Source organism: Podarcis liolepis, assembly GCF_965112155.1.
Source record: "Podarcis liolepis genome assembly, chromosome: 4".
In the NCBI taxonomy this organism is placed as follows: Eukaryota; Metazoa; Chordata; class Lepidosauria; order Squamata; family Lacertidae; genus Podarcis; species Podarcis liolepis.
Window position 1 is genome coordinate 51,379,862 of NC_139558.1, and position 22,022 is coordinate 51,401,883.

The following is a 22,022-nucleotide window of genomic DNA, read 5'->3' on the forward strand; positions in this document are numbered from 1 at the left end:
TGGCCACAGCTTTGTTCATTACCAGACAAATAAACAACCCAATTATTTAATTTAAAAGAGGCAAGGGAATTCAGTTTCCCCGAGTTCCTACTAAAAGAGCCTGATAAAAAGTAATGAGACTGCCATATATTTCAGGCATAGAGGTAGGATAGTAAAACCATGGGTCTTTGTATGTACATTTACACAGTCAAAAATTGAGTCCCGACTAAACACTATAGTAAAAATAATATATTTATTTGCCACAGTTTCATGAAAAGAAATATGTCTCTAGCAGCCTTAAAATAAATATTATTATACAAATTCAAGTTTGGTATATTATAAAATAGGGTATTTTGCTGAATTTAACCTCAATCTGGTTTCAAAGAACACTTAACAAGCAACATTACTATTAACATTACATTTTAATCTCCATGTGCAATACGCAGGTTTCAAGCAAGTCTATATTTACTAAACTTTTTTATTTTTTTGGAGAAACATGTAAAAGAAATGCGTCTCAGGTAGGCTCAAAATAAATATTATTGTACAAATTCAAGTCTGATGCAGCATATATAGCAGCACATTGCTTATTTTACTTCAATCTGTTTTCAAATCCCATTAAAAAGCAGCCTCCATATAAATTACTATTAATCTTCATATGCAGTGCGCAATAATTAAGTCTGTGTTCGCTGAGCTAATTTAACTATGTTCAAAAGTTCAAATGATTAAAAATGTATCTTTCACAGCTTGCGCACTGCCTAAAAATAATGCAAGCATATTAATATTGCCCATTTGCCTGTGCTAATTCCATTTATCATGGAATAATTAAAATAATTTATTTGAATATCGGGACTATTGCTTACCTATTTTCAAGTTCTATTAGCTGCACAGGCTTCCATAGAGATGTTGGCAATTTATTCCTGATTGGGGTTCATGCATGACAAATGATGCCGTATGAGATGGGAATGCCCACATCCATCACTCACCAAGCTGATAGCTGGAGCTGTCCACACTGACTGCCTTGTTTTGCAGGTAGGGGAACTAACTTGGCACATTCTCTCACACACAGTGGGTGAGCCCAGCCATACCCTTCCATCTGATCAATCCTGCCCAAGCTGACAGTATTCACCAACCGTCCTAGAAGGGAATCGGGTGGCACTTCCAAGGAATGTGTTTATTGAGCATTCATCCTGATTATTTTCAGGGGAGGCTAGGTTATATCAGCTATTTAACGAGCATTCATTCTGATTTGTTTGAGTTGGCTATCTTCAACCTTTCACTTTTAACCCCAACATGCATCTACAGACCTATTTCTTAATCTTTTGCCATATATTTGCATGGTGGTAGTGCTCTTCTTGCAAACCCACCTTCGATCAGGCCATGGCTCATGAGTGGGTCCTGACCAGTGGGCTACATGACACTGCATCAAAGCAAGTGTTCCCAGTGCATTTTCCTGTCACTTTCCAGTCTTTGGGGAAACCAGCTTTGTTGGGCAAGGTATCCCAATCAATTATAATGTACAATCCGAATTTGCCAGTGTGTGACTGAATGCCACCTGAAAATAGCGACAGTCTGGAAAAACCTTCACATGCAAGGTATGCATGCAGCCCACTGCTGAGCATAAGGATGACATGATTTCCCAGCAAATATGGGGTGTGGGTCCATAGATTTTTCACAGAAGCAATCACAGCATAGCCCTATAGAATATGAATTGAAAGCTCTTCTCATTGTTCTAGTACTTTCCCTTATGCTTAAAGCTTGGTTTACAATGGCAAGGTTTTGCACCAACATGTCGCAATAGAATTGCTCCTGCTTTGCAGAACTAGAAAGAAGAAATGAAAGTACACGGCAAGTTATTCAATGCAAACACTGTGTGGGGGACCTCTGAAAGGCATTCTGGGCTGTCTCAAGTCCAAAACCATTTCCCGAAGATTCTGTTGCATGCAAAAGTAAGCCGAGTCTGAAAATGTGAAATACTTGAAAATATCCATTATCTTTTATCTTGAAGTCCCTTGTGAGATTTCTAGTCCTGATGAAGTGTCCCTTTGATGCAACGCTGAGTTCTGTTTCTTCAGGTCTTGCCCTATTCCCTCGAACAAACACGGGAATTCCACTGAGTCACAGCAGTTCTAAGTTCTAGTCAGACTTATGTAAATAACGTACAGATTCTACTGGCATTCGTCTTCTGTTCTGGTTAGTCTGTTTTCTAATAACTATGCAAACTTCAGAGTTAAAATATGCCACAGTTGGGAGGCAACTGAGACATTCACAAGTTCTGAAAGGCAAACTTTCCCATGGGTCCTTGAGGTTCGATAATATATTTGCCCATTTTTTTCTTCATATAAAGCCATACTGTGACCATCAGCACAATAGATATCAGCGCAATGCTAAAGAGCACTGCAAGGACAATGACTCCTGTTTTCCAGGCTGAATTGTCTTCCGTTGGCTTCAGATCTTCCACTTGCTGGGATGTGGCAATTGCTGAAAGTATATTGTGGAAACAAAAAATTAGCTTAGTGCTGAAACAAGCAGAGCTGGTCCAAGACATTTTGCTGCCTGAGGCCAAACAGCAAGCGGTGCCCCGATGCCAAAAAGTCAAGGTGTATGGAATCTAAGGCAGTCAAGTCCTTTTAGTACTTGAGGCATTCAATCCTACATGTGCCTCTCCCTTGAAGCAATAATAAATAAATAACAGTTGGCTGCTCTTTCATGAAAGTCAGCTGTCATAGGTGGCCGCCACACATTACTTCATGGGAGGGCTGGCCCAAATTAGCACAAGTCACTGGATACTATTTTTTCCACAGCATCATAGGAAATTTTCTCAGGGAGCACTAGACCTTGTTAATACAGTCATACCTCAGGTTACAGACACTTCAGGTTGTGCATTTTGCGGGTTGTGCACTGTGCTGAACCCGGAAGTACCAGAACGGGTTACTTCCAGGTTTCAGCGCTCGTGCATGTGCAAAAGCACCAAATCACGACCTGCGCGTGCGCAGACATGGCGCTGCGGGTTGCGGGCGCTGCGGGTTGTAAACGTGCCTCCCGTACGGATCACATTTGCAACCCGAGCATTCACTGTACTAACGTTTTACTTGTGACACCTCAAGTGTTACTTTATTTTATGAGGCCTGCAGGCAGATATTTTAAACTACTTATAGACAAGAGTAATCAGCTTTCAATCAAACTGAATGTGCCACAATGTATATGGAAAAGATAGCACAACATTTAGGCCCTATGTTTGGGGAAGGTTTTTCTAAGTTGGTGGATTATTGAAAAGCTACAGAGCTGGCAAAGTCTCTGGAAATTAATTTGCCACGAAACAGCCAAACTAAGCTACATGTGACCAGGAGTGGGTGGTAAGGAGATGTTCCACTGCAGACCTGCCCCCGGCCCCAGCAAATAGCACTGCTGCCATGACCTGGGATGGTGAGGAGGGAGGTTTGGGTCGTTTTGCCAGCCCGTCCTTCATTTTACAGTGAGCATGCAATTATCCATTGTTGCCAGTATTTTCTTTGCTAAACAGTAGGTGACTGCTCTTGCTACAGTCCTGATCTAGATTTCTGCCCCATTCCTGCACCTACTGTTTGTCCAGGTAGGATGGCCTGATCTGGATCAGGATTGCAGTAGGGACAAAAGGTTAAAACCCCCCACTTGGGATTTTCTTCCCTCCCGTTCACCTCCTATTTAGCACAGAAAAAGAAGGACCACATTTGTTAATTACATGCACAGCATAATGTGGCAAATGGCCAAAGCTGGTTTTGCATGAGGAATTCTAACGTCATCAGTCTGTTATCTAGGTAAACACTGCAAGTCTGAATCTGTCTTATGTACTGAGATTTCAAAAGGTCTGAACATTTACTTTGGCTTCCACTGGACATCCTACCCAAAGGGGGAGGGAAACCTACTTCCTGCATACCTTGTGATTTTGAATATGCAAGCAAGACAATGCCCAGACATTTGAAGCAGTACACAAAAATGGGATATTATTTCTTGCCTAATCTCCCTGAACAAAGGATGGATCCTTCACATGACTGGACTCACTGCTAATAGAGAAAGAATGCAAGTACACATGAGAATGATGGACTAAAATCCAAGTAGCCATGGAAAGCTACAGTCCCTGGATTTCCCATTGCTTCTTAGAAACAGCAGTTTGTGTAGTATCAAACAATGCAAAGACCACTCCTTCTGTTGGTAAAGTGGGAGTGATGTATGCAGGCAACCTGAGAGTGAAGCAACATTACACTTTTCCTCAAATACTCCCCAAACAAGTTGAGGATGACAGCTGTGCTTCCTGTATGCCCCTCTCAGGTTGCCAGCAAATATTTGCACGTATAACCTGTTGGCCAACTGGAGCTGGGCATTTTTAGAACCTTCCCTTTAGTTAGGGCTTAAGAGGCATTTATTTATGCCCTGTTTGGAGCCTACAAGGAAGAGGGACCTATGCCCTGTGGGTGTATCCTCAAAGTTTGGTTTCTTAACACAGCCACACCACAAACAATCCATTTGGAAACAAAGGGTGGATTCCTCTTTGTACTTAAAGGATGGAGAGGAACTAGGTTCAGAGGACACAATGGAGTGTGTCCTCCAGTTCTGGTTACAGCCCCGCTGAAGATTCACTCCATGGCAAGGAGGACTCCCCCTCTGCTGTGGAAAGCTTGGGTGGAACTGACCTTGGAGGACACCCATGAAAGGATACAAAGGTTCCTTTCTGTGGTGAGATGGGCTCCCTCTTCACTACTTAAAGGATCCTTGGGTGAGCGGGGGATTGCCCCTTCACCACTGAAAGTATAGGGCAAACTAGCCCCCGATAAGATATGTTTTGTAGTATGTGTCCTCCAAGCCTCAGTCACACTTCCCAAATAATCTTTTAAACAGGAAAAGCTTTCCTTCCTTGCTGCTGAACTAATCTGAAGGAGGCCTCCAAGGGAATACATCCTCTGATCTGGGAATTCAACTTCCAGTCCTTTGGGAGGGAGGTCATGATGGAACTTGTCATGGTGGACACTTTTTGACTAGATCAAGAGATATTTGTAGTGCCCTGAACAACAAGATTACCTGTTACTGTTACAGCAGTCTTGTTATCAAGCATTTTTGTTACTACTTCTGTTAAATAGTCCGTGAAATTTTTTGTTCCAATCCACTGTTGCCCTTGCAGGAGAAATGCGAAATATGCATCCACACTTCCAGCTTGGTATCCCACCATTTCGATATTAAAGTTGTCATCTCCAAGCTTCATTATCATTCCTTTAGAAACCTGAAAACATTTATATTTATTCCAAACTGTCAATACGTAAGAAACGGGCAAGACACCATCACCATTCCCCCAAACTTTAACTCTTTTCACTTTGACCAGACTTCTTTTAAAAGAACAAATAAAAGAGACCATGAGATTGGTCTAAACAAAACATATTTAACATTTCCAAAATGTTGTGCAATAAATAGCCTAAAGTTTCATATGTAAGAGCTCATATGTGACAGCAGTTCTTTGCCATACTGTACCAAGGTCTGCTACCCAAAGTCAGATGGGAAATGGTGGCTCAGGGACTGTAGTCAATTTCCTACTGCACTCCTGCATATACGTATATATGCAGGTATATATTATCTACATATGCAAGAACAAATCTATATTGAGTTACTACTGAACAGAGTTTCTAATAGCCTAATTGTTTGTGGAGTGGCAGGGCCTTTTTGTTATTACTATGATTAAACAAGTGGGAGTCAGAAACCCTTGTCTGACTGCAAATCATCTAGCAATCTAAAAGCTGACCTTGTTCTAGACTTCTTCCCATAGAGATCCAAGAATTCCACTCCCGCTGTTGGTTCCAGGTCTCCTGCTGGACTCCTGTCACACTCTGCTCATGCCCCCCCCATCCCACCCCAGTTCACAGAAATCAGTGAGCCCCAGTTACCACTGTCCTGTGGGATAGGTCAGCACTGATGAAAGACACACAACATGTGTAGAAGTATAAGGATTTGCTATCTGGACTGGAAATATTAGGGTATGTTGCTGGTTTTGGGTTGGGTACCCTTGGGCAAGAAGCATAAAGACATAGACACTCATTATTATTTTTTAATTACTATGGCTTTTCTAGTTTGAGACTTTTATTCCATGGTGCTTTTTACTGATCCCCAAAGGTTCTAAATATTGCAGCATTTTGTTTGTTATGCTTTTAGGGTATGATTTTAAATATTCCCAATCTCGTAATCTCAGATAGGGGGGCACATTCTGTTGCTGCTGTTGTGTATACTGGTTTGAAACAGATTTGCACGTTGTGTTGAGAATGCTTCTTCAAAAGATAATGACTGCAACAAGGGATAATGTTAAAGAACTCACAGTTGTTCTGATTTTGTAAGACATATTCTTATAGATCTCACTTTCTGGATTATAAAGGTCAGGTGTAAAACTCTGGTTTTTGAATAAAATTCTGCAAGCAAATGCTTGTTTGCCTGGAAAAGAAATGCAACACAATTAACACCTCAATCAGTTCCATCTCAGAACTAGTTTTCCATATTTCATTGGTTACAGCTCATGCCTGTCTGGAACAAGACAAACCACAACCCCAGGTTTGGATGTAACTCTGTGCCAAACTGTGTTGGGGCAGAATCAGCAGGTTCAGGGGAGTGCAGCAGCAGCAGCTATAATCATCTCTATGAGAACCCCTCAATACTGCCACTAAGATCTGCCAAAAAAGCTGAAAAACATCTTCATATATGTGACAATGGCCACAAGAGTTTTAAAAGCACAAGGATGGAAGACTGAAGTGTTGGGATTCGCAGGATACTGGATAAGTCTGCAGGCTTCAACAGGATGATGCAATACTCTGCTGGGTCAGAGTGACTCAGCAGGAGTGTGATTAGTGTAATTGGCTATCACCTGTTTTAAAAAGGAAAGCCTGTTTAACAGGGGGTGTGGTGGTTGTGCTGTAGTGTGGTGGTGCTGTGGTGGAGAGTATTCGTTTGTAAGTACTCTGTATGGACTGTTTCTTTTGTAATGCCTGTAAATAGCTCACATTAAAAAAGGACTGCACTGAAAAACCTGGAACTCTTAGTGTTTCGCTGAAAACGCCGCGTGAAATACGCGACAGGGTTATGGGCCCAGCACGCTTCCGCTGCGCAAGAGTACAGGTGGCAGTTATCTAGCCGTGGGTGCTGGAGGTGAGCTGCAGGGATGGAGCAGTCCAGAACTGGCGTGTTGCTGGAGAAGCTGACGGCCACGAACTACAGCATCTGGTCGGTCCGCATGCAACACTTCCTCAAGCGTGAGGGCCTATGGAAGGTGGTGGAAACTCCACCGCAGCCCCCTGAGGAGGATGAAAAGGATGAGAAAGCTTTGGCTACGATCATCCTTGGAGTGGACGATAGCCAGCTAGTCTACGTAGCTGATAAGGTGACGGCAAGTGAGGCGTGGAATGCGCTCAAGGCTGTCCATGTGCGAGAGACGGCTGGCTCACTGATAACACTGACCAGGAGACTGTACCGGTGTCGGAAGAAACCGGGGGACTCCCTGGTAAACCACCTAAAATTCCTAACAGGCTGTTTCCAGGAGCTAGCCTTAAGAGGGAGGCCTGTGGGGGAAGAGGACAAAGTCTTTATAGTCCTGAGTTCCCTTGATGACAGCTATGATATGCTGGTCAACTCCCTCGAGTCTGTAGAGACTGATAAGCTGACTCTGGAATACGTGACCGGACGGTTGTATGCAGAGGAGGACAGGCGTGCAGAGCGAAAGATGACCTCAGCCCAGCTGTTGGAGCATCCCAGAGGGAACAACAGCCGGGAAGAGCAGAGGTGTCAGGAGCCGGAGAAACAGCCAGGAGGAGCTGCTGCAGACCAGCCGGTGATCAACAAAGTAAAAAGGTGTTTTTGCTGCAAGTCCAGTGGACATATGCTGCGGGACTGCCCGAGAAAACAACAAAAACAGCAGAAGCACAGGAGGCAGCAGAGGGAGTCTACCGCTTGGGTGTCTGCAGATGGTCAAGAAAATGAGGAGCTGTGGGTTCTGGACAGTGGAGCTTCTCAAACCTTTTGTAAAAGAAAAGGATTGCTAACTGATGCTAGGGCTTCAAACAAAAAACATGTAAGTCTTGCTACAGGCCAGAAAGCTAATGTGGTTTGTGAGGGGGAGGTTGTGTTCCCACAGCTGGGACACACATTCAGGAATGTGTTGTGTGTGCCTAGTCTGCAAAACAATCTCCTGAGCATTCCTGACTTGGCAAAAGCAGGCTTTGAAGTAAATTTTGTGGGAGACCAGTGCCAGATAAAGCAAAAGGGGGCAGTGTTGGCAAATGCTAGCCTTAGAACTAATATGTATGTACTGCAGTGTGAATCTAAGGTTGCGAATGTGCAAAATGTCCCAACCCATGATATGTGTATTCATCTCCTGCACAGGCGTCTGGCTCATGCTAGCTATAAGGTGCTAAACAAAACATTGGAGTTGTGTGGGGGGATGAAAAACATAAAAAGTTGTGATAATTACTTAGACTGCAATATCTGCAAGGAGGTTAAAAGCAGGGCTTGCCCAGTAGCAAGAGCAAGCCAAAGAGAAACCAAAAAACCACTGGAGTTGATTCATGCTGATGTAACTGGTCCTTTTCCACCAAGTGTCTCCCACAACAAGTATTGTTTAATCCTAGTGGATGATTTTTCTAGATTTGGCTGGGTCTATCCATTAAAGCAAAAGTCTGACGTTGCCCAAACTTTGAAGTTCTGGGTAAGAAGGGTAGAAAGGCAACTTGGTGAAAAGGTGTGCTCTATTCAGTCAGACAGGGGAGGGGAGTTTATGGCAAGCTCCCTAAGAAACTGGTTGCGTGCCCAAGGGATTAAACATAGGCTTACCAATGTGGCCACGCCTCAGGAGAACGGAGTAGCAGAGCGTAGGGGAGGTGTCTTGCAGACACAAATGAAAGCATTGTTAGCAGATGCAAATCTTCCAATTAAGTACTGGGCTGAAAGTATTAAGACCGCGAATTATATTGGGAATCGCTTGTGGTCAAGGGTACTAGATGACATACCCTATAAAATTCTCTATAACAAAAGTCCCAGTTTGCAACATTTAAGAATATTTGGGACAAAGGCATGGGTTGACATACCTGTGAAAAACCGAAGAAAAGGTGGGAAAAGGGCACAGCAGTTGCTATTTCTTGGGTATGAAAGTGGTACGAAAGCCTACAGGTTTGAAGATGATAAAAACCTTTTGAGTTATAGTAGATCAGCCAGCTTTAATGAGCAAAGAAATTGGCCCAAGATACATGCAAACCTGCTGCCAGAAAAAGTTTTACTGCCAAGCATACCTGATAAGGCAGTTGAAACAAAGCTAAGAATTGGCAGCTCTCCGAAAGAAGCTGAAAGGGGGGAAGTAAAGGTTGAGCATTTTTCTCCAGCTGCTAGCATGGAGCAGGGGAGAGAAGAAAGTGCAACAGGGACAGGAGGAGGTAGATCTACAGAGTCAATCCACCCCAAAAGCAGTCCTGAAGGTAGCCCAGGGGGTGAGATTAATGAACCAAGGAGGTCTGCAAGAAGTAATAAAGGTCAACCTCCAGACCGTTATGGGTTCCCAGCCACCATAAAACAGGTTTGTGTAACTGAACCAGAAAACTTTGAAGAAGTGCAAGAGTTACCTACTCTAGAGAAAGAGGCGTGGTTAAAGGCAATGCAGGCAGAGTATAACTCTCTGCTAAACAACAATGTGTTTGTACCTACAGAATTGCCTAAAGGTAAAAAGCCCATAAGCTGTAAGTGGGTTTTTAAAGTGAAAAAGCTGGCTGATGGTAGTTGTCAGAGGAAAGCCAGGTTGGTTGCACGGGGCTTTACACAGAGGAAAATGATACATTATGATGAAGTGTTTGCCCCAACAGCAAAGGCTGAAACAGTAAAATCAGTTTTAGCAATGGCAAGTCCGAGAGGGTTAAAAGTTAATCATTTTGATGTTGCCTCAGCATATTTAAATGCTCCTATTGACGCCGAGGTATATTTACAGCAAATACCAGGTTATGAGCTAGAAAAAGACAGCATGGTGTTAAAACTGCAAAGGGCACTATACGGTTTACATCAAAGTGCACGTCTATGGCATGAATGCATAGACACAACTTTGAAAAAGATGGGATTCAAACAAAGCCTGGCTGATTCCTGTTTATATTCAGCAATGGTGCAAGGAAGTGTTTGTTATTTACTTTTGTATGTTGATGATATCTGTCTAATAACAACTGCACAAAAGCAAGTGTCTTGGTTTATAAACAGCCTAGGTAACAAATACAAACTGAAGTATTTGGGAGAGATTCAGAATTACTTAGGAGTAGAGGTTCAGAGAAATGAAGAGGGCGTTTACTCTCTGAGTCAGAAGGAAAAAATCGAAAAGTTACTGAAGACCTATGGAATGGAGAGGGCAAATGAGGTTGACACTCCCATAACTACCCAGTACAAAAATGAACCAGAAGGGCAAAAGTGTGAGAATGCAGCAGCGTTTCATTCTCTGTTGGGTTCTCTGTTATATTTAAGTTGCTGGACAAGACCCGACATAACATTGGCAGTGCACATGTTAAGCCAAAGAAGTGCAGACCCGGCTCAGAGAGATTGGGTAGCACTTAAAAGAATCCTAAGGTATCTGAAAGGCACAAAAGATTACAAACTGGTTCTGGATACAGGATATGATCAGCAAGTGTATGCATACGCTGATGCCAGCTGGGGGGACAGAGAAAATGGAAAGTCTACCACTGGCTATGCCATATATATTGGAAATGCCCTGGTTCAGTGGAAATCCCAGAAACAAACATTTGTTGCCACAAGTACTTGTGAAGCAGAGTACTCAGCCATAAGTGAATGTGTATCACAAATAGAGTGGTTTGCTTGCCTAACAAAAGAGCTTGGAATACCTTCTAAAATGCCAATCACTGTTCTAAGTGACAACATGGCTGCACAACAGCTTGCCAACCAACAGAACTTTAAGAGCAAGAGTAAACATATTGCGATAAGATACGGAAATGTGAAAAATGCTTTGGAAAGAAATGTGTTAAAAGTACAGCACTGTAACACAAAATGTAATGTGGCAGATTTGTATACAAAATGTTTGGATGCTCCTAAATTTCGAGACTTAAGAGAATTATTGGGTCTCAAGCCTTTGACTTAAGGAGGAGTGTTGGGATTCGCAGGATACTGGATAAGTCTGCAGGCTTCAACAGGATGATGCAATACTCTGCTGGGTCAGAGTGACTCAGCAGGAGTGTGATTAGTGTAATTGGCTATCACCTGTTTTAAAAAGGAAAGCCTGTTTAACAGGGGGTGTGGTGGTTGTGCTGTAGTGTGGTGGTGCTGTGGTGGAGAGTATTCGTTTGTAAGTACTCTGTATGGACTGTTTCTTTTGTAATGCCTGTAAATAGCTCACATTAAAAAAGGACTGCACTGAAAAACCTGGAACTCTTAGTGTTTCGCTGAAAACGCCGCGTGAAATAGAAACCCCAACTAAAGAATCATGGCAAGAAAAATTGATGGACTATGCAGAACTGGCAAAACTGACACATAAGCTACGGGACAAGGATAACTGTGACTTTAAAGATGAATGGGAACCCTTTACAAAGTATTTGAAGACGCAACAAAGCGAACTGGACTCCTTGGCTGGCTTTGAATAAACATTCACAAACTTTTTATTGATAATAATCAGCTAAATAGTTTAAGGATCTATACATCTGTGTAACATGCAGAAAACAACATTCTTACAGAAGTCAAAGACTGGAACTGAGGGAAGTCGGGGGGTGGGGGTGTTTTGTGTGGGAGGGTGGGGCGAGGGAGGAAAATAAGGATGATATGTTTCTGGATAATATGTTTTGTTTTAATTTCGAATAAAAAAAGTTTTTTTAAAAAAGGAAATTGGGAAAGAAAAAGAAAAAAATACTGACACTAAGCCATGGCTTGACTTAGTGTTACTTGCTTATTAGGTCAGCGTGAACAGCCTTCCAGTCTAGATATATTATGACTGGATATGCAACTCCAGAATACATTCTTATGTTTTTATTAGATTATTTTTAATGGTGGTTGTGAACCAGCTAAAAGGACTGAAAAGTGAGCTGTTTGTTTATACGCTTAACAATTATAAATAAACATTTTATTTTTGCTCATGTGCTAAAAAATGTTGATGTGCTCAAAGAAATATGGTCTTAACACTTGCTAAGAAAAAAATTCATTGTAAAACTGTCAGAAGAGCACCCAACTTATTCAGGAGGGATGGTGAACCCATGGCCCTCCAAAGGATGTTGGTCTATAGTTGCCAGGCTCCCTGGCCATTGGCCATTCTGGCTGGGGCTGATGGGAGTTGGTGCCCAATGGCACCCAGAAGTTCACAGGTTTCCCAGTCCTGCTCTACAAAACATCATTTGTAGTCATGTATTTAAGCAATCTAATCTTACAGTGGCTAAAAAAATTCATAATACATATTTACAACATACTTGAACAGATGTCACGTTGTAAGGAAACACACACAGTGGATTGCAAGCAAATATTAGGCATGTTCAGACACAAGATGGGGTCTATAAAAGAAGCACAAAACCAAATTAATCATGTAAAAGATAAGATTCCTCCGCTTGCTGAACTGCCATTTATGTAACTGAAATATAAACTTCAAAATATGAAATGCAGCTTATGAAAGTTGTACTCCCTGCCTGATTTCAAAGAACACAGTGGTACCTCAGGTTAAGTACTTAATTCATTCCGGAGGTCCGTACTTAACCTGAAACTGTTCTTAACCTGAAGCACCACTTTAGCTAATGGGGCCTCCTGCTGCTGCCGCGCCGCTGGAGCACGATTTCTGTTCTCATCCTGAAGCAAAGTTCTTAACCTGAAGCACTTTTTCTGGGTTAGCGGAGTCTGTAACCTGAAGCGTATGTACCGTATTTTTCGCCCTATAGGACGCACCGTCCCATAAGGCGCACCTAGTTTTTTGGGGGGGAAATAAAGGGGGGGAAAAATTTTTCCCCCAGGCGTGGGGCTGGGGCGGCCTGAGCTTCCCCCGACCCCAGCCCCCAAACAGGCAGCTCTCTGCAAGCCGTGGGAGCCCAGCGCTGGCTCCCGGCGCGCGCAGGCTTTGGGATGCCGGCAACTCTCCCCAAGCAGCGGGAGCGCTCCCGCTGCTTGCGGAGAGGTCCGCGAAGCCTGGACACGCTGATCTCAGTGCGCGCAGGCTTCGGGATGCTGGCAACTCTCCCCAAGCAGCGGGAGCGTTCCCGCTGCTTGCGGAGAGGTCCGCAAAGCCTGGAGAGCGAGATGGGTCGGTGCGCACTGACCGCTCTCACTCTCCAGGCTCCAGCGAAAGCCTGCATTTGCCCCATAGGATGCACACACATTTCCCCTTCATTTTTGGAGGGGAAAAAGTGTGTCCTATAGGGCGAAAAATACGGTAACCTGAAGCGTCTGTAACCTGAGGTACCACTGTAATACCAAAAGGTTTGTTGCATATCCTAATTCCAGACCCAAATACACCCATTTTTGGAAATAGCAATTTAGAGATGATGCGTATGTACATCTGACACATGGCAGTCACTGGAAATCCATGTGCAATTGTCCTAAGCATCACTACTCACAGGAATATGCTTTTAGCATACTAGCCCAAACCCACATTGACAGTAGTTTGTACTGGCGTCACAAATTCTATATAGCCACCCTCACATAGTACTCATGCAAAATCGGCTCTACTAATTGAAGAGACACCAAGGATTGCCCTCCCTCTGGCATTGTATAGCTTCCCTACACCAATGTCCACACATTAAGAGAGGACATCTGCAGAAGAAAAGCCTAAACTTGTCAACCTTTACATGCATAGGTTTCCCTTGTGAGACATCCAGATTCAGAGGAAATATGGGGTAGGGGCAGCAGCATGGTCCCCCAGCCACTTCAACCCAGGAAACCCCTTTCGGCTAAGCAACATGTCAAGTGGGGGTTATAGCCTCTTGGCGCCAACTCAGGAAAATGCAAGTAGTGCTAGTGATTCAGAAGCAGTGCTAGAATCCAGATCAAATTCACAAGGGAGTACAGTATGCTTTTGGAAGTACCTCCTATCATTTATCTGGCATTATGAAGGTCAACACCAGGGGTGATTTTTCTATCAAACAGACCTTCCTTGAACTAGCTTTAGATTGTCATGGCTCTACCTACTGAAACTGTTGCACAACAAACTCACCGTGCACTCCATTACACTTCATGTTACTCTAACGCGCCTTGAATGAAGCACTGCAGCTGGAGAAATTTAGCCTGCATTGTGCTAAAAACACAGTGAGATGTGCAGTGAGATGTGCACATGTGCATCCCATGATGAAGCAGTGAAGCTTAAACCTTAATCATTTAATTAGCCATACAGCGTTATAATTTTAATTATCATATCATGGGAAGGTCATATTCACTAACCTTGACACTCTGTTCCAGGATTACTTGTATTCAGATCTGTTATGCCTGGATAACATTGACATTTATAGCTGCCAATAGTGTTCTCACACGCAGCCAACTTGGAACAGGCGTTATTTTCCTTGCATTCATTTATATCTGGAAGAGGGATGGGATAAGAAACAACTGCAATATTCTGCTATAGCAATAAATTCTAGCATTGAAGCAAATAAGGAATTTCATGTTCTATACATGTGGAAGAGTAGTTGTAATCCTCCAGGGGAAACTTTCAAAACTCTTGCAACCCTTCCCTATCTTTAGATGGGCCTAACTGTGAAAGACACCTTTCCTTCTGCAGTTGGGACACAGTGAGACTTCGGTTTTCTCTTCACTGGAGACCCTCAAAGCACTTGTTTTTGGGAAAGCTCTCTTGAAGTAAGAAGCATGTCTGCAGAACAAGTGGGTTGGGAATCAGTGCTTTTACAGATTAAAACACAGGATGGTGTATTGCTGTTTAGAGGCAATTCTCACTGAAACTGATAGTTTGCACACATGCAGACTATCCGCAAATACAGTTTTTGAGAGCCAGTGTGGTGTAGTGGTTAAGAGCGGTAGTCACGTAATCTGGGGAACCGGGTTCGTGTCTCTGCTCCTCCACAAGCAGCTGCTGGGTGACCTTGGGCCAGTCACACTTCTTTGAAGTATCTCAGCCCCACTCACCTCACAGAGTGTTTGTTGTGGGGGAGGAAGGGAAAGGAGATTGTTAACCGCTTTGAGACTCCTGAAGGGGAGTGAAAGGCGGGATATCAAATCCCAACTCCTCTTCTTCTTCTTCTTCTTCTTCTTCTTCTTCTTCTTCTTCTTCTTCTTCTTCTACAGCCCAGTGAGCCTACCAGCCCACAATAAAACTGGAAGCTAGACAACCTTTAGTCCCATCTTCATCCCAACAACACTAAAATTGCACTTTTCTCATCTCTACTATTGAATCAAGGCAGATCAGCATCACTTTCTTCCCTCTTTGTCATTTATTTTTTTTAAAAAAACCTCCAGTCAGTATTTTGTAGGAGGGATTCAAGCACATACTGAAACTTCAGATTTATGTATTTAAAATGAATTAAAGCACCCTGTACCCCTAGGGCAACAAATCCACTTTTTTAAAAATCTGGACTTTTTCCAGTTTGGAAAGTGACAGGGAGATACATTGAAAAGTATGGGGTGAATGAAGGTTGAATGAGGGACACATAAACACCCTGCAAACAGGATGAATGTTCATTAGCATAGAGCTGTGCCATAAGCAAATCAGAATGAATACTCATACAGTATAGACCGGATATAGCCTAGCCATTGTGTAATCTTTGGGCAAGCAAATCAGGATGAATGTTGAATAAGCAGACCCTCTGAAGAAATCCCCGTTCTTACCTTCGCATTGTCTTCCTGGCACCTGGGGACTCAGATCCAAAAATCCCGGCTTACATTCACAGGAATAATTTGTGCTTTGGGGGATGCAGTAGGCAAATTCAGAACAGCCATTGTTGCCTGGCTGACAGGCAGGGATTACTATGACAAATTTCAATAAAAGAGCAACAAAATTAATGCACGAAGGTCAACATAAAAGGCACCACAATCGCTTATATGCATGCTGTCATTTTTAAAGAGAAAGCACTTTCATTGGCATACAATATAATCCGTAATTTATTTACACACAGAGAACCACAGCTGCCAACGTTTTCCTTTTTTCAAGAGAAATTCCCTTATTCCGAATAGGATTCCTTGCAAGAAAAGGGAAAAGTTGACAGCTATGCACAGAACTATGCCACCAAATGGATCTCTTAATGCCTGTCACTTGCTAGGGCTGATGGGAGCTAGTGTCTAGGAGGATCTACAGGACCACAGGTCCCCCAGCCCCACTTAACAGTTGCTTCTGGGAAACACTCTGGGGTAGCATCATGATTTTATCACTATTTTTGCTACTATTTTTCCACTGTTGTTAACTGCATAGGATGTTTTATTTGCTTAAAAATGCAGGATATAAATGTTCAAATAAGCACGTCTTGTCCACTGTATGAGCACAGACTAACTGTGAAGCAGACCAGGAAAGGCAATGCAGACTTGGCACATCTGCACTGGCTGAATCACACATAAACTGACTGAAGAGCCATGGCTAAGCGGGGATAGGCAGCACACGTTTTGCGTTTAGACAGTCCCAGGTTTAGACTCTGGCATCTCCCTGGAATAGGCTCCCGTCTGAACCCTAGAGAGCCCCTGTCGGTCAGTATGGGTACTACAGAGTAAGATGAACCAATATTCTGACTTGATATGAGGAAGCTTCCTATGCTCCTACCATATAATAGAAAGACCATACCTTCTATGGAAGTCCGAGTGAGGTCTACATCCAGATGCCTGCTTTTGTTTAAGGCTTCGATTACGGCCCTTTCCACCTCATTGTGTGCTATATTTCTATCTGGAACCATCTCGATGATGAAGGTCACAATCACACTGCCATTTCTAATCTCAGTTATTGTTATACGCATTTTCCCAGAATCTATTAATGCTCTCAATGAAGGCGGCAAGTTGTTTATTATCTGTAAAAGTGGCAGGTTTGACATTATTTTCTATGCTTTGCATAATATTCAGAATAATTTGTTTATCATTTCTTCCCATAAATGTTGGATCTCAGACTGTCAACAGCCAAAAGTCTGGCCTTAGGCAGGTTTGTACCCGAGAATAGAAAATAAAGGCATTCTTTCTGGCCTCACAACGGAGAATGGATTGCATAGGTGGGCATCTGGAGTTTGTTGGACTTCAATTTCCATCATCCCCAGACGGCATGGCCATGATAAGGGGTGATAGGGGCTGAATGTGAACACTGTCTGAAAGGCCAAGATTCAACACAGACCTAAAATTCGCAAGTTCCTTACCACTCTGTCTTGTTTTTCGACTTTTTGAAAAATTATCCAGATTCTGCTGGATGCTCCAGCTTGGTGCAACATCCTTGAATCTAAGGAGCTGCTGACTTTTGTTCTCCTGAGCCCCACACCACATCTCTCACAGCCCACTAGACTCCTCCCAAGCGTCTTTTTCTTTCCTGTTGTCTGAGGCTTCCTTATCTCAGACAGCAAACATAAAATCAAGGTTCCTGGCCCTTACTTCTGATTAGACATTATGTTGTTGCTGTTACTACTACTACTACTACTACTACTACTAATAAATAAATAATTGCTTTGTAGCTTTCTAATACCAAATGGCATCTAGGTAACTTACTACACACCCAGAAATTGAAAACAATAACCATAAATAGCAAAGATCATAACATTACAAAACCAAGCCAACCTCCAAAAGCCACAAACTATTATTGACAGCTGTGACAGACAGCTGAGCTAGACCGGAGTCTGGTGATGCAGTACCTCAGAACTCCACCAGAGTGCTGCAGCCTCTCTCTGATTGGCTACCAAGACAGCGAGCCAGAAGTGGGTGGAGACAGTACTTTGGGAGGGAAAATAAAAAGAGCCTTTCTAAGAGAGTGTGGCGATAGAGAGAAGACGAGGGGGAGAGTTGAGAGTTGGTTCTGTGTGTACAACATCCACTCTGAGAAAATTATCTACAGCAAGAGAAGGGAGTCTCAGAGCTTAAGATAGAAAGACAGTGCTTAGTGTCTTGTGAGAATATTCAGACAGGAGTTAACTAGAGGGCTGAGTTTGAGCAAGGAGAGGGAGAAGCTGTGAGAATACAGTCTGTTTGGATCTCATTTCAGTCAGGAGGGGAGAGATCTTCTGGAAAGAGAAGACTGCCAAACCAGTTAAGAGGGGTGTGGCGATTCCCTGGGTTTACCTCAGGATTGTGATTGACAGAAGGTTGGGAAGCTGACAGAAAGTACCACCTTGTTTCAAGCATTCTCTTCCATGAAATGGTAATCATGTGGAGGGGGGAGCCATGTCTGTCAATGTTGTCCCTGCCAGCCCTGCTGGAGATAACTTATGTAAAGGGGTGCCAAGCTCACCCCAACTCTGCATGTGGGTGGAAGAGGCGAGGCTAGCAGGGCCCAGTTTGCCTTCCATGCAATTGCAAGGGTGTGCTGGGAAATGGCTGAAAGGGATCAAGTTTGCCCAATCTGTCGTCAGTCTCAGGGAAGCACATAGTCATAGCTGTGCCATGGAAAGGGGGATTTAACGTTACTCCACTGAGGATCAGTAAGAGAGCACTGAAAATATGGGCATACTCCAGCCCAGGCCAGAACAGAGGGCCTGCGATTTTGAGGGGGCCTGCCCATTGGTAAGAATTATTGAAATGGGGCCTAAATTCATCATCTGGCCTGCACAAACTCTGGTCGAGGCAAATGTGAACATTTTAAGTCCCACTGGATTCTAAAGAACCATTAAGTTCATTTTTAAGTCAGTTTCACTGAAATCAATGCGGCTTAAAAATGCTTGTCTTTGGTTATGCTCAGTGCTTTTAACAAATTACTTTTCATTTTTTTAAATGCTGCAGATGATACCTCTTCGGTGACATTTTTTTGAAGCTCCTGAAATTCTGTACTTGATTTGTTGCTGAACTGAGGTATGTACTTCTTATTTGTAATCCTGGCTGTTCCACGATAGGCTGTGCCTTCTATAAGGAATAAGAGAACCATTTAGTTAATATTATAGGTAACATTTTTAGTACAGAATACTTATGCTGTTGTTGTTGCTGCTGCTGCTGCTGCTGCTGTTCCAGATAGATAAACTAATATTCATTAGTTCTGAGGTCCTTAAGGACAATGTGAAACAAATGAAACAATCTTTTCTCATTTAGACTGAAATTCCACATTTACTTGAGAGCAAATTCCATTGAACATAGTGGGACTTATGTCCAAATAAACATGCATAGGATGTATTATTTGTCTGTTTACTTACTTATTTAAAATATTTATATTCTACCTTCCCAACAAAATGTTCAAGGCTGCTTACAACAGGTATTAAAATACGAAAATACAAATAAATTAAAAGCACCAAAAAGGACAGAAATGGCATATAAAATAGCTTTTTAAAAGATTCCATATGCCAGGAAAGCCAAATGCCTGCCCAGAAGGTATTGGGACATTAGTTTCTTAAGGCTGCAGACCTATTCCACTTACCTAGGAGTAAGCCTTATCCATAAAACTCCATTGGATTTTTTAAACTGATTTTTATAACACATTTAATTAAGAAAGAACATTAAAATACAATAACCATTAATGCATTCATCTTAATTTAAACATAGAAATCAATGTGTGCCATCCAAATGTCCAGATATTCACATGGAGTTGATAAGAAGCATATTCAAATATAGCGGGGGGGGGGGGGGTAAACTCTGCAGGGCATTTCATAATAGGCGGTGGGTGTTTATCCTTCCAGGCTCAAAGTATGAGTCTCTCGGTGACTGTGAAGGCTTGCAAAATCCTCTTTTGTTTTCCTGTCGTTAATCCCCATACTACAGAGATATAATTATGGAAGGGGGCTATTGTTTTTGTTTTGTTATGTATTTTATGTTTTTGTTTTGTATTTTTATGTTGTGAACTGTCCTGTGATCTTTGAATGGTGACATACAAATTTTAATAATAATAATAATAATAATAATAATAATATACCTCTACTAATCATCATCATAATAATATGAAAGTACATGGACATCCACATATATCAAGGATTTTGCAAATAGAAAACTTATATGGAAAACTTCAGACCATCCTCCCCAGCCCCCTGTTGGCCATACATTCAGAAGCCATAGGAAGTGGTCCAATGTGAGAGCCAGGGTGGTGTAGTACTTAGAGTGTTGAACTAGGACCTGGGAGACCAGCGTTCAAACCCCTACCCTTTATGTCTCTCTAAGCTTCTTGGAAGAAAAATGTAAATAAAAAAAATAAAAATTCTGATGCACATGCACAAGATTCCTTCTCACAGGGGAAAATCTAGGGCTAGTTAAGAGTCCACCTCATGATGCATCTTTATGTGCATAGGACTGCTTCACACAGCAGCCAGAAAAGCCATCAACTTGCTCACTAGGCTCAGTCTTCTTGCAAAAGCTGTGTGCAACATTGGGATGTCAGGGATTCCCATGAAGAAAGCGGTGAGCAATGAGAGATATCCTGGGTTGTCCCATTACATGAGCTAACCCACCTAATGCACCAAAGAGACAGAAAAGGGAAATTCACAAATGGCTGGAGATTAATTCCCTATTCATATTTTGGGTTTTCCTTTGGGGACACTGTTTGAATGAAGGCTAGCGCTGAGCAAAATGTATCAGAATACTGTCTGGTACTGTATGCATTACTACAATAAAGCAAGTGTAGATGGATGAATGAGATAATACCTGTCCGAACCATCACGGAGGAACTGAACTTCTTACTGCAACTCCACACCTCCACAGTTACTGTATACAAACCACCTGGAGAAAGGTTTCCAAATACCATCCTGGTGTCATTTGTGGCAGTGTTATTTATAACTGTGTTATCTGCCATGAGAGACACGGTATAAGGGCTGTCCCTTCTCACACTCTGAAGAAACCAACGGAATTGTATCACTTGGCTGGTTACTTTTTCAAGTTGAATGTAGAAAGCATCTACAGCTAAACAAAACAAAAACAAAAATACACATCTGATGTCAAAGGTGCATTTCAACAACTCTGGAAATATTCACAAAATGTTAAATATGATGGGGGGGGGGAGAGAATATGTTATTTTGCTGAGTTTCTGCTATGGTTGAATTCTAACTCCCACTTCAAAAAAGTAAATCCAGTGAATAAATGGTAAATTCTAGCTTTAATAAGCCTTCCAAAAACAACATAAACCAGAAGGGGAAAAAATAAGGAATATAAAGAGATTCTGGGGCGCCATATCACAATATGTATATGAGAGGGTGGGAAATTTGCAGCAACAGGGTATAATCAAGTCCTCAAACAACTTTTTCTAACCCTCCCACCCCCCAAACCCCTGGTTTTGTTGCTGTAAACATCAAAGTGACATACTGCTCAGGTGAATGTAGAGATTTAACCCATTCTGCCAATGCCATGATGGATTTGCAAAGATGTCCCTGAAACTTCACACATCATATCAATCATCTGAGGAGCAGGGAGGGATTGATAAACCCACTCCTCAGCAGATTTTCATGGATTGGAGAAAAGAGAAGCCATTTGTGTCCATGTATGTGTGCACACCTGAGTGAGTCTGTGTGTGCCTGCATGTGTGTGTGTGTGTGTGTGTGTGTGTGTGTGTTTAGGATTGTCAGGCGGCCGAACCCACTGTTGAACACATGTACTGCTCCTCTTGGATAGAAGTTATTCAATATGTCACACTGCACTCACAATGTAAAATAACAAAATAGCATAGCATACCCATGTGGGACTTACTACAAAATATGGTATGGAATAGAGCCATGTAGACTATTCCATTCCATTGCATTGCATTCCCTCCTACACTATTTTTCTACCATCTACCTATGAAAGTAAGTAAGCATTCCACGACCAGGAAGCATTCTTCACCCAATTTAATATTGTGCTCCAGGGATCTTCTATTCCACAGCATATGCAAAGTGAGACAAGAAATAGAGCCTCCCTGAGGATGGTGCAGTCTGACCCATATAAGGGCTGGGGGCAGAAAACAAGAGTGATCTTTCTATATATGAAGGGGGGGGAAAAGAATTTTAAATACATATTCTAATTGGGCAAAGACAAGAAAC

The 22,022-nt window shown here is 42.5% G+C and overlaps 1 protein-coding gene across 1 annotated transcript in view; it reads right to left on the reverse strand.

Moving 5' to 3' along the window:
- Window positions 1–215: 215 nt before the first annotated feature.
- Window positions 216–22,022, reverse strand: part of LOC310705721 (uncharacterized protein) — a 28,263-nt gene continuing 6,456 nt past the window's right edge. Inside the window, exons 2-10 of the mRNA XM_083500496.1 lie at window positions 20,659–20,913; window positions 18,827–18,939; window positions 16,697–16,916; window positions 15,754–15,891; window positions 14,359–14,493; window positions 12,408–12,488; window positions 6,311–6,423; window positions 5,032–5,230; window positions 216–2,457 (exon numbers count right to left, since the gene is read on the reverse strand). Of these exons, the coding sequence (XP_083356622.1) occupies window positions 2,243–2,457; window positions 5,032–5,230; window positions 6,311–6,423; window positions 12,408–12,488; window positions 14,359–14,493; window positions 15,754–15,891; window positions 16,697–16,916; window positions 18,827–18,939; window positions 20,659–20,913 (1,469 nt within the window). The 3' untranslated portion in view covers window positions 216–2,242. The remainder of the gene's footprint in view (window positions 2,458–5,031; window positions 5,231–6,310; window positions 6,424–12,407; window positions 12,489–14,358; window positions 14,494–15,753; window positions 15,892–16,696; window positions 16,917–18,826; window positions 18,940–20,658; window positions 20,914–22,022) is intronic.